This window comes from Protobothrops mucrosquamatus, unplaced genomic scaffold, assembly GCF_001527695.2.
Source record: "Protobothrops mucrosquamatus isolate PMUCROS unplaced genomic scaffold, P.Mucros_1.0 scaffold1676, whole genome shotgun sequence".
NCBI classification, from domain to species: Eukaryota; Metazoa; Chordata; class Lepidosauria; order Squamata; family Viperidae; genus Protobothrops; species Protobothrops mucrosquamatus.
Window position 1 is genome coordinate 1 of NW_015387832.1, and position 13,188 is coordinate 13,188.

The 13,188-nt window shown below is 42.1% G+C and overlaps 1 protein-coding gene across 1 annotated transcript; it reads left to right on the forward strand.

Annotated features, from left to right (window-relative positions):
- Positions 1-904: 904 nt before the first annotated feature.
- On the forward strand, positions 905-9,926 carry LOC107293624 (carabin). Its single transcript, XM_029285432.1, has 6 exons — positions 905-1,050; positions 2,947-3,061; positions 3,666-3,731; positions 5,664-5,853; positions 7,125-7,279; positions 9,117-9,926. The coding sequence occupies exons 1-6, from the start codon at positions 905-907 to the stop codon at positions 9,528-9,530; spliced, it is 1,086 nt and encodes a 361-aa protein (XP_029141265.1). The 3' UTR covers positions 9,531-9,926.
- The last annotated feature ends 3,262 nt before the right edge of the window (positions 9,927-13,188 follow it).

Genomic DNA, 13,188 nt, shown 5'->3' on the forward strand with positions numbered 1-13,188 from the left:
GCCAGTCCTGCCTGCTGAAACAGCCAAGTCTTGAGGGCGCGGCGGAAGGAGGGGAGATCCGGAATCACCCGGATCTCTGGGGGCAGCTCGTTCCAGAGGGTGGGCACTCCGACAGAGAAGGCTCTCCCCCTGGGGGTCGCCAACCGACACTGTCTGGTTGGCGGCACCCTGAGGAGGCCCTCTCTGTGGGAGCGTATCGACCGGTGGGAGGTAATCTGTGGCAGGAGGCGGTCTCGGAGGTAACCAGGTCCGATGCCATGGCGCGCTTTAAAGGTGATAATCAGCACCTTGAAGCGCACTCGGAAGGCCACAGGCAGCCAGTGCAGCTCGCGCAGCAGCGGCGTTACCTGGGAGCGACGAGTCACAGGCAGCCAGTGCAGCTCACGCAGCAGCGGCGTTACCTGGGAGCGACGAGTCATTGTACCCAAGTACTACCTTTGCTGTATCCTTCCTGACTATAACATCATTCCTTCCTTGGTTTTTATATCTTGTAGTAAACGATATGATTTTTCGGTTGAAAGTGTTTAATTCCAGTCCATTTCAATTAGCTGATGCAGAAGATGACAATGTGCAGTCCATTTTTACTTTCATTTTTCTGTTTTCATGCTTTTTACATTCCGTGTTGCAAAGTACAGTGATTCTGTTTTTCAGCATTTGATTCCCCCCCACCCCCGCATGTCAACATCAGCAACTAGATGTCTGGAAGGCTTTAATTTAGCCACATGATATCATAAACACTATTAATATACTGAAAAATCTTCAGCTGTCGCTTAGTAGATGTTGAGCACCTGAAGAGCACATCATCTGGCACTGTATTATCAATCGCTTTATTGTGTTTATCTGTGGGGGTTTTCTTTAACAACATATAAAGAAGGGGGTATTGTTGGGAAAGAGTTATACAAATATGGGGCCACTACTGATAGAGGCCTGGTTGCTGTTGCAGGAATTGCTTGAGGTACCTGGTGATCCTCAGTGGGTGGAGACTATCACAAAGGACATTCACCGGCAATTCCCTTTCCACGAGATGTTCCTGTCTCCTGAGGGCCCTGGGTGAGTGGGATACAGTATGCAGAGTGGAATTGTTTGAATAAATTATTATTTGTTCTGAAATAATACAGGCTGAAATATACAGAGTAGTTGTCTGAAGAACTTTTCAGTCCATCATCTTTGTTTTATGGAAAATAAACAATATTTAACTAAAATATATAAATGCTTCATATACTGCCTCTTTTAATTTTTTCTTATTTTTATGTCTAATGTTTCGTTGATTAAAAAAAAAAATCAAAACAATTCCAAATCTAAATTGTAACATGCTTATGTGTTGTTCTATATGTTGTATAATAGCATCAGGTCCGTGAATAGGTTTTTTTTTTTGAGAATTACAAGGCTCCCTGCTTCGCTCAAATTTAACTTTAATTTTTTAAAAATTAAAAGGAAGTTAGCATTCTGCGGAACAAAGGGCCAGCCTCTCTAGATCCCAATAGCATTTATAGAAAATAAAAGCAGTGGGTAGCGATGGGCTATTGCAGTGATGGTGAATCTTTTAGAGACCGAGTGCCCAAAAACTGCCCCACCCCCACACCGCACTGCCCCCGCTCCACCCCTGCCCCGCCCCCACCCACCCGCAGGGCCACCCACCATCTCCACGGCCTGCTGCAGATCGCCCAGGTGGCCCAGCAGCACCATGGTGGCCACAGCCTCCACCCGTGCCCCCGCAGCATCATCTGTTTGCAATGGGGCACAAGGGTGGAGTCTTGTCCCCACTGCCCGGCTGCCATGTCCTTGGCTGCGCTGCTCCAGGCGGGCCGTGCCTGGGGGCGACTCTCCTCCGGGGGGGCTGCTGGTGTGGAGGGGACCGTGGTGGGAGGCGAGGCTGGGGCAATGGCACATGTGCCCACAGAGAGGGCTCCGAGTGCCACCTCTGGCACTTGTGCCATAGGTTTGCCACCACTGGGCTATTGCTTGCTTGGAAAAATACCCACCTGACCAGGAAAAAGACCAAAAGAAGTCAGAATTGGGAAGATTCAGATGATGGGGAGCAATTTCCCATGCAGAACATAGTATTATGGCACTCATTTGGTGAAAAGTCAAATTCTCCCATGCTCATCTTATTATAATAGTGCACTCTGCATGCTCCAAAAATTATATATGGTCACTGCCTTGTAAAGTGTACCTACCTCTATCTAAGGAAGGGAAAGGATTGTGGATTGATACAAGAAGCAAGACTTCCTTCACTGAATATTTTCATGTAGAGGCTGGATAATAATCTGCCAGTGGTGCTTTCAGTTGGATGATTGTTTTGATGACTGAAGTGAACCTTTCCCTAACTGTGTCCCCACAACCCTTCACCACATCTTCTGAAAAACTATGCAGCATGGATAAAGACTCGTGATCCTAACTCTGGGTTGTGTGTATGTAAGGCTTAATGGGTTATCCAAACTCAGTCTTTGTGTGGTGAATAGTTCAACGTGTTGTGTGACCCTAGAAAATGAATTAACTCAGTAACCACACTGAGCGTGTTGCATGATTACAGGCTATAATTCTTTATAATTTGCATGACTGGTTCCATTTCTAACTTTAACTTGGCTAACCCCAAGTTAGAATTTTCCAGATGTACTGGGATACTATTTGAATAATCCCAGCCAGTTGGTTGGTACCTAGTTTATATGGGAAGCCCATGAATCTATGGAAAGTGGACAATCCTGCCATGTAGACTGATCATTTGCCCCATGGAAGAGTGTTGGGGAAGGGAAAGCCCATTTACATATTCCGAGACTGAGCAACAGGTTGAATCCCACTGGCAAAGGCACAGCACAGAGTTCCACTTAAAAGCAGAACAAAGCTGAGCTGGATTGCTCTTATTGAATTGGATAGGATCTGGTGAACCCAAGGCAAGGACGTGACCATGGCTTCCTCAAGCCTTCTGTGATCTCTATTCCCTTATAGACAGCAGGGGCTATTGCAGCTGCTGAAAGCCTACACTGTCTATCGGCCCCAAGAAGGTTATTGTCAAGCTCAAGGACCAGTGGGCGCCCTGCTTCTCATGCACATGCCACCAGAGGTGAGTCTCAGGCAAAGCCATTCACCCTTACACTTATCACTATGGTTATTGGATTGATTGACTAAATGATCAAACAAAATATATGATCCAGTCCAATCTGAAAAAAATCTGGGTAGGGTGTAAGACCATATAACATTAAAATACTTCCCAAATAGAAAATTGATGGCGTTGAACCCAATTCCCAAAGCTCCTGAGAAACCAGATTGCTTCTACTGCCCTTCAACAAGTTAAAAGATAAATGACAGTGGTGTCTGCAGTTGGGGTCAAAAAAGTCCCCATAGCAGTCGAGTCAAGATGCAGCTAGTCCAGAGGGTGCAGTTTTGGATCGGTCTGTTTTTATATGCATTGCCACAAATAAAAATTGGCAGAAATTTGACTGCACCATCGTGACCTCCTGACTGCATCTTGACATTTTTTTTAATGTACCCTTTGAAGATCCCTGAGAGGGACCAGGTGGCATCCCTCTGATTTTCCAGGCAAGACGGGCAGGATCAGATTTTTCACCCTTTTTATCTTTCCTACATCAGAGTTATTCCATGCTAGATCCTCTCTATCAGCTGCTACTGTTTGTCTTCCCTGATGGCTGCCTATTTATTTTTTCCAGCAAGCTTTCTGGTGCCTGGTACAGATCTGCGACCACTATCTGCCTGGTTACTACAGCCCCGAAATGGTGAGACATTTAGGGAAGAAGGGAAATCCAACAAACTGGAGTGGGACACCAATTCTTAAGGCCTCTCTTTAGGGTTGAGTTAACGTTCCATCCACCAATTTTTAATAGCAGAAACTATATTGAGATAATTTTTTCTGTCCCCACTGCTAATGCTTATCCTTCTTCCACAGCCTCTATTCTAGCTTGTTGCCAAATGGTACCATCCTTTTAATCAAAATATCTGCAGGGTTTTGAAAACGAAGTCATGGGTTCAGACTTTGGTACCCATCTTTCCTTCTCAACAATAGCAGCAGCCAGGAAAACGATGATGGGCAGGAGTGAGGATTTGACATTTGCTACCTGCTGGCTTGTGCTGGTTCATCAAATGCTGATCAGCTTTTAACAATCTGGCCCTTCAACTCTTGTTGAGAAGAATCCACTTAGCTTCTTATGATGTTTTCCATAAGGTTCCAGGATGGCAGTTGTTAGAAAAAAATGATTTGTTAGGTTCCTTTGTTGAAAGCAACATCCTAGGCAGAATGTTCTCCAGCTGGAGATGATATTAATTACCACTGATTGGGGAGAAGAATGGAACCCCTAACATATCCCTCTTTCAATCTCTCTCTGGTTTTAATTAAGCAAAACAGGCATGTAATTAGAAGACTTTTGGAAGTATGGGACTTTGAAAGAGCAGCTCTTTCCAGATCTGGCATCTCAACAAGCCTGCTGATCAGCTGTTCGCATCTTGTTCCACATAGTGGAAGAGAGTGCCTGAGGACCAAGGGGGGGCATAGGACTGCATTTTTATTTATTATTTTGAGTATTTTGAGCCTTTAAATAGCTAGATTAAAGGCAAAAGTTCAGGTGGTACAACTTCATATTTGACTCACATAAAGGAAGATTCACCCATGAAATTAAAGCCTAAAGCTCAAGAATTGTGCCAGGTGAGGATGGCAAGCAAGACTGTAATGCAGGGGTCTCCAAACTTGGCAACTTTAAGACTTGTGGACTTTAAATCCCAGAGTTCCCCAGGCAGCATAGTTGGCTGAGGAACCCTGGGAATTGAAGTCCACAAGTCTCAAAGCTGCCACGTTTTGAGACCCCCTACTGTAGTGGATGGATGAAACTGCAGGATGGAAGGATGGAAGTCTCAGAATTCCCCTCCTGGAAGTGCTTTGTGTCTTCATACCCTGGCCTTCACACTCTGTCTATTCTGTTCTGGGATAATGGCTTAGTAGTTCCTACTGCTACTACACTATCTTCCAGGGGCCATTTCACAAATTATTCTTCTCTTAACACTTCCTGTAACCTTAACTGGGCTTTCTCAGTCTTGTTCTCTTTCTGATGATAGAAAGATCACAATGCATAAAGTAAAATAATTTCCATACTGCCACTTCCTGACTATAGCATGGAGGCACGTGACTTGAAGATTCAGCCATTGCTTGATAAATAGGCCATTTTCACAAGTCATAAAGGAAATAAAATTTATTTTAAATAAAATCTTCAGTTTTAGATATTAAAATGAAAATAGTTGAACGGCCACTATTTAAAGCCTGATATCACAGCTGCCAAAAAAAAATGACAAATGAAAATGCAGTACTCAAGTCAGATCATAAGATATCACTGGTCTGCTACAAATGATGTGTTTTCCCTATCACGTGGTTTATATTGCAACGTAAGTTTACAGAGGCAAGAAGAGTCTAATTAAAATCTCCATGTCCATCCAGAAGGCTATATGCAGGCTGAAGTTTAAACATCCTATTCTATCATTTACAGAAGAATAAAGAAAAAGTAATTCAGTGTTTTAATACCCAGCTTGCTTTCACACTGTCATAATTTTTATCGATTGTAAACAAATAGTTATAAGTCAAGGACGGGTGAGAGTAGGAAGGTGAGAGTAACAGAAGAGGAGACTGTTTGATTAGATGATGTAGCTGCATTTTTTTCCTGCAGGAGGCGCTGGTGCTAGACAGTGAAATTTTTACGGCTCTCCTCCATCGTGTGTGTCCCAAGGCCTTTAAGCACTTGCAGAAGCATGGAGTGGGGCCTTTGATGTACATGCCTGAGTGGTTCCTGTGCCTCTTTGCCCGCACGCTGCCCTTCCCCACAGTGTTGAGAGTCTGGGACGCCTTCCTGAGTGAGGGTGAGTGAGTGAGGGCAATGAGCACTTGGGGATTTGTAAGTCTGAACTGAGACAAGAAGCAGAATCATATTGCAGAACTTTGCAAGGCGGCAACTGATGGTATGAGGTGACTGGGAGAATGAATTGCTAGAGTTTAACCCTACAGATGCAGGAGGCTAAAATGGAAAACAATGGCAGGCGAGTCGGAACAACCTTCCTTTTAGGAAGAGGTATCTTCTAGGGATAAAGGAAGAAATTAAAATCTTTCTGAAGTAAATTTAAGAAGAAATAGGATATTGGACGGAGAAGGACAGGGATACAGGGATGGTCATGATTTGGAACCAAGATGGACAATATTATGATGGACTCACACTTAAGATCTTTTGTAAGAGCAAATTAGAGATGTTGCTCAGTAGGCAGAGTTTTGCTCTTGTGTTTTCACAGAGCCAGGACATTCTGTTTTTTTCTACATTTTGGAATGGAGTTATTCCAAAATCATTAAGCAAGATCATGTGTGATAATTATTTAGATGAAGAACTACTAGGGAATTCGAGGGCTGTAAAATAGATAAAATGGGGAGTTGAAAAAACATTCAGGAAAAAGATACTAGCATATTGTTAGCTATGCCATATGATTGCCAAGAAAAGCTTATGGACAAGTCCAAGAAGTCACCAAAAATCCAATGTTATGCAGGGACTTTTTTGAGGTTTTCTCATTTTTATGTTATTTTAGGGCTTGTACTACATTTTTTAAGTGTTTCCACTTCAAAATAATAGGAAACATATGCTGATTTTCAGGAGCTATAGTTGAAGGACATACTTGAGATCCTGATTTTTTTTTTATCAAATTACTCAATCTTATTTTAGAGGGGCAGTCATCCCCAGCCTTCTATAGGTTCTGAGACTGTAACTCCCAGAATTCTCTGTGAGTGTGGGCAAAGAGTGGGAATTTTGGGAATTATAGTTCTACATTAGCTGCAATACTCTGAGTAAGCAGGATAGCTTGGTATCAAAGAATGACTTCAGTAAATTCATTTACCAGCATTTTGGGGAAGAAATTTGAAACACTAATTCTGCTTTCCTGGAGTTCTCAGATTATCCAGAAACCATAAGAATCACTATTGTTCAATGGAAGAACACCCAATTTGAATCCCAACACTTCCAGCCAACATGAAACCTGAAAAATGATGCTGCTTATCCAAATAGGCCTGGCTAGATGATTGGGGAAGAGTGTATAAGAGTGCTTGTCATGAGCTCAGCTGCTCTGGATCCTGTCCTGGCTTTCTCCTATAGGGGTCAAGGTGTTGTTTCGTGTCGGTCTGCTGTTAGTCCGCCTAGCCCTGGGCTCCTCTGAAAAACTACGTGACTGTTCAGGATTGGTGGAGACACTGGAGAAGCTACGCAACATCCCACCTCAGTTTCTGCAAGAAGACAGCTTCATGGCTGAGGTAGAAACTACAAAAACTTCCTGTCTGGTGAAGCAGCTCCCTTTTGTGTTTCTTTCTAGCCACAATCAACTATTTTTGGTGTGCAGGCATATGAGACCTGCAAAAGATGATTACAGTGATAATTGGGAGTTTTTGTGAAAGTGTAGGAGCTCGCAAGTATTTGCCTCTGGTGTTTAACGGTACACAAGGAAGGCATACAATGTGTCTTTGTGTAAAGAGTGGGATGTTAAAAGACAGAAAGGAATGTATGTTCCAAAGGTGCTTTTTCCCAAAAGCAACTGGATTTTCTTGTTTTTTTTTCCTCATCCAAGAAGCTTCTTCAGTTCTAACTGACTGGAGGGGAATGGAGATTATATTCTTTGCAGTCATCTGATCATTAGCCTTTTGAAGATCTGTCCTTAGCTCTCTGAGGGTCATTGAGGCCACTTGGGGGATTATCTGTATCTTTAGAATCACCCGAATCAGAGTGTAAACGGGTGTGGAACCTTCTTGGGACCACTGAAAGGACTGTGTAGTAAACAGGAGATAGGTGGTGTCATGTCCCTTCCCCATGGTTGAGGGAGGGCTTTTCAGTTTTAACATAGATGGCCTCTTTGAACCCTCTTTCAAACTATCATCCTCTCTGTCCAGAATATAAACTTTGCTGTCTTCAAAAGAGTGACCCCCTTTTCTTTCAGACGCAAATGGACTGCTCAATGGAAGGACATGGAGACTTAATGCATATGCATGGATTTTCTTTGTTTGCAATATTTATTGACTATCACAGTTATAAGACATGGGCAGTTTACAATTAGATAGAACCAATACAATACAGTACAATAAAATACACTATCTACATACCAAGATAAATGCCATCAAACAGCCAATTAGGACCAAAACATGATAGAATAAGAAAAAGATTCTGCTGGTTTGCAGAATGCAAGGAGGGAGATGCTACACATACATGTCCGGAAAAAGTGTATTTCAGAAGTCAGGGGCCACTGCAGAAAAGGCCAGCCACCTGATCCAAGTCCCATATACTTCCTATGTATCTGGTAGGGTAGTGGCTCTCAAGGGGTAGTAAGACGCATGGCTCTAATGAGTAGAATCCATTTTGTGATTTAATTCTGTGTCATGTTATATAGGATACTTTGTAAGTATCCAACACATAGAATTTGGCTTCTCTCCTTTATTTTGGCCTTTTCATGGTGGTGGTGGTTGCTGAAAAGCGCCTTGCTTGAAATCAGCTATTTTGCCACTGAATTCCAGAGGCATTTTTTTTAAGAAATCAGGAGGTTAGTTTACCCATGGGAGCCTTCACTGATTGGCTGCTAGGCACCCAGAAATCTATCCAGCAGTCCCAATCTATCATACAGAGAGACCAGCTATAAGCCTGCGACATTCACCAACGCCCTTTCCTCATCCCTGTTGCAGAGGTGGGGAAATTCGAGAGCTGAGAACTGCCCTTGAGTGATATTAAGCAAAGAAGTAACTTCACTCAAGGGCCTAGGTCCCATTCCAAGGTAGGGGTTTTGATTTTATTGTATTGCTGGGCTGCTTCTTGTTATTCCTACTGTGTTAAATTTAAGCGAAACCTTATGTACCCGCTTTTAATTATTTTGCTCCTCCAAATGAGTTTTTTTTCTTCAGGGAGTTTGCAGCCCAAATTTAGAAATGCCCCTTATTGAAGCCATAAGAGCCATAAAAGAAGGAATTTATGGCCACATACAGATCGACAGGTTTCACCCCTCCTTTCTTAGAAGTCCATTTACTGCAATGCAAGTAATTCTAAATTCCTATTTTCCTCCTTGGGCCTCGCACCTAAACTTGTCCTTGTTGCTTTCTTCACCTTTGGTAGGTCCATGATGTGCCCATCTCGGAGAGTGACCTGGGACGTGAATGTAGAATCCAACTGGGAAAACTGTGCAAAACTCAGCCTAAATTCCAGTATAGCTCAAAGCAGCGCCTTTCTGGTGCAAGGGCCATCTTTGACGTTCAGCAACTGGAGGATGCACAGAACAATAAGACAGAGAAGGAAATTCACTCACATACTTTCCACATCCCCAAAATCAAGGTAGACCCGCCCCCGTCGTCCCCAGAGGAGCAGAAGAGGGCCTCGGAGATGCAAGGTCAGAAAAAAGAGCAGAAAAGGAAGAAGCCGGACACACGGGGAAAGACTTTCCATGTCTTTGAGCATCCCAGGGGTAGAAGGGAGAGAAAGCTAGAACCAGAAGCCTCAAAGTGCAAGTCGTCTTTTTACTTGGAGGCATGATTCTCACTCAGGGCAGAGAAGACATGGAACTCTGGGACAACATCATGCAGCATTTTCTCACTGCCCTGCTTTGGTTAATGGATGAATTCAGAAGCTTCGACATAGCCTGAGTTGAAGGCAATCCTAAATTTCTAGCAAAACAAATAAATGGGTGGGTTTCCTAATTTAGGAGCTTCCTCTTTCCGAAGCCTTCACCTATAACCCTGCTTGAATTAAAATAAGAGATGGGTAGTCCCATCCTACATGTGTTTTGGGATGTACATAAAGCTATGAGTTACAGATATTGGTGTGTGTGTAGACACGATTTAGCTATAATAAGCTTGGTGAATTTCAAAGGGCAGAGCAAATGAATTTCACTAAGTACCCTTCTTCCCATCACTCAGCTCCCACCACCTCCACCCCACTCATTTTGGCATAGTGTCAGAAGGCGAACCCTTGATAATTTGGAAACATGGTAGCTCTCATTTAGCAACTGCCTTGGACAGAAAGTGGTGATGAAAAAGTTAATTGTGTGGGAATCTTTGCAGAATCTGTAAAGCAAAGGAAAGCTGAAGTAAAATTGTGATGTTTTACTTAGTGACTGCTTTGCTTAACGACCAATTTGCTGGTCCCAGTTCTGGTCACTTAACAAGGATTACTTGTGTGCTACACATTTCCATCTATTTTTGCTGTGGATGTTGCAATCTAAAGTCTAGGCCTGGCAATGAGGGGGGAAAAAGAGGAAGAACTCTAAGATCTTGGATGAATGAAACCTAATTTGAAATACATTGTGTTTACTATTGCTCCAGGCTTTGAGGTATTTGGCACCTTGATTCTAAGGGGGTAAAATTTATTGCACATGTATACATAAAATAGATTCACAGAATCTAACTTAGTAAAATACCAACAATGTGATTTTCCTATATCCATAAAAAAAAATAGAAAGTTGCTTTGATTCAGTGTGGTAAAAGGGTGATGGTGGTATATAATTATTTGCTTCCAGGAAAAGACTGCTTTAAATGAACAAATTAAAGAAAATAGAAAAGGGCTGAATCAATTAGTGTTTAAAGGAACTAATTATAACAATTACATTTTTTAAAAAAACCAATAACAAAAGTAAAAGATCCACATGATCAGTATAAATATTTATAAGGAGTTAATTTAAATTGTTGAGTTTATCATTAAATCTAATTACCATTTAGCAACAAAATGTGTCATTCTTTTTTCATTTTTAAAGCACAAATACTCTTCAAAAACAAATAACAAACTGATATCCTGGATCCATTCTTTAAAATTACAATGACTTTCTTTCCACTTACAGTATGTACCAGTATCCCCTTTGTTGTACTACCAGCTTTATAGACCCAAAGTTCCTCATAAAATGACTAATTCAATATTTTACAAATATAGTTCAAAATCACACTGAGATCCTTAACTACTTCTTCCCAAGATTACATTAACATATGTGTTAATGTGAAACCCCCCCAAAGCTACAATAGAACAAGATAAAGTCATGTGAGTTAAAGAATTTAACTTTATTAAACATTCCTAGATAGGTCCAATAGACCTATCATAATATCAAATGATTAATTAGTTTCATCTTTAAATACCGTAGTAAGAAGTGTATTTACCATTTTTAATACATGGACCCATTGATTTTCCAAAACTGGATATTCTAATTTTTCCTTCCATAGATCCAATATATAAATAATGCACTTTTCTTTCATTTTTTTACTACCTTATAAAAATGAATTCTTGATATTCATTTGACTGCAGCCTCTCTTAATGAAGCTAAAATAACACGTATCTTGGAGGCTGGCAAAGTTTTCAGGACATGTTTTTAGTTAGTATACATCTTAGTTGAGTATATTGCCAAGAATATATTGCAGATAAGCCAAACTCAAAAGACAATATCTCAAAAATTTTAAAACAGCCATTGAAAATCAATTGATTTAAAATATTAAGCCATTATTTAGCCCAGGTATTCAAACAGAACCTCTTCCTTGCTATTTTCAAATCTGAGTTCTACCACATCAAGTTATCATGTGATTTGAGATCAAATCACAACTGCTTACCTATTAATAACCAAATATGTCTAGCAGCTTTCAAAGCTGGACATGATCCTGATTTAATATACCTAGATCAGACATGTCAAACACAAGGCCCGGGGGCCGGATGCAGCCCGCGAAGTGGTTTCATGTGGCCCGCGAAGCCATCCTGGAAACAGTGAGGGAATGGCCCCCACTGCCATGGCCCTGGCCCAGGCCAGCCAGGAGCCAATGTACAATTTTGTGTTGGCCATCTTGGCACTTGCCCCGGTGGACCATGCCTTGGCACTTGCCCCGGTCCCACCCCCTTCTGCCAGAGACCCTCAGATCTGTCCCACTCCTGCCGGCCCCCATAGGCACCCTTGACGCGAATGATGTAGAACTGGCCAAGCTCACCCAGTAGGCCACACCCACTCCATCCACGCTCACCCAGTAGGCTGCACCCACTCTGGCCATACCCACCCAGGCCCCCCCCAGGGCAATCGCAATGCTGATGCGGCCCTCAGTGAAATTGAGTTTGACACCCCTGACCTAGATCCTAACACCTGCCAAGATTTCAGGGATGATACACATTTGCTTTCCAAATCAGTCCAGAAAAGGAAGTGAACTTAATACAATAAGTCTTATTCCAGAAAAAAAATGTTAAGATAAAGGCTCAATAGTACAGTTGAAAATCTGCTAGGTTATAGCCATGAGATAACTGCAGTTTGCCCAAATATATTTTTGAGACTTAGAGAAGAAACCAATTGTTCAACAACCAAATTAAAAATCAGACTGATCTGAAATCCCTGGCCGAATTGATCTGCAAGGCTTCCTCCCATTAGTCACAAAGAAAATGATCTGCAGGCTATCCAATTTATTTGGAATTACTGCTCTGGACTCAAGTAAAGCCGCAAAGGTGGTATTAAGCACTGAACTTGAGGTCAGAGGTGAGGATCAGGGAATAAAAGTCCTACGAAGTTGCAAAGCCCCATCCATTTGGCTAAGCTGATCACAATTCCCAGATGGCTAATACTCATTTTACAAAGAGCATAACAGAAGAAACCAATATTCTGTAATAACTGAAACCTTTGCTATCCCTGTGAAATGAATGTGTGTAAGAGAGAGGTCAATAGGAACATACTGTATATCTGCTCTAATTTTCCTTCCCTCTGGTGATTTAGGATTATTCCTCATCAGAATCTCACTTGAGGTCCTTTCTTCTAACCCCGGGGACAGCGAAAAAATTATGCCAGCACATTTTTCACTGTGTTCCTCACCGAAATCTATTCAGCTCAGTAACAAGCAGCTGCATCTACAGAGAGGTTCAGAAAAGTCACAATGGCGGTTGTGGTCATACAATCAGAGCCCCACTCCTTTTTGTACACGTCAATCGTGCATGCACGTGCAAAAGGATGATACTTCAGTCACATGTTATGGTCACTATTTTGAATTTTTTGACTCCTTCCCTCAGATGCTTCTGGTAATAAGGGCAGGGGGAAATTGTCCCCTCATATGTCTGTGGAGAGTCTCAGTCATCCAGGTCATCGTTGTCTCAAAGGTGTGTTTTTTTTCTTCAAAAGGCAACTGGACTGTTTTTCCCTTGAGGAAGAAGAACAAAACATTTCTCTTCATCAGTTCTGACGGTGGGG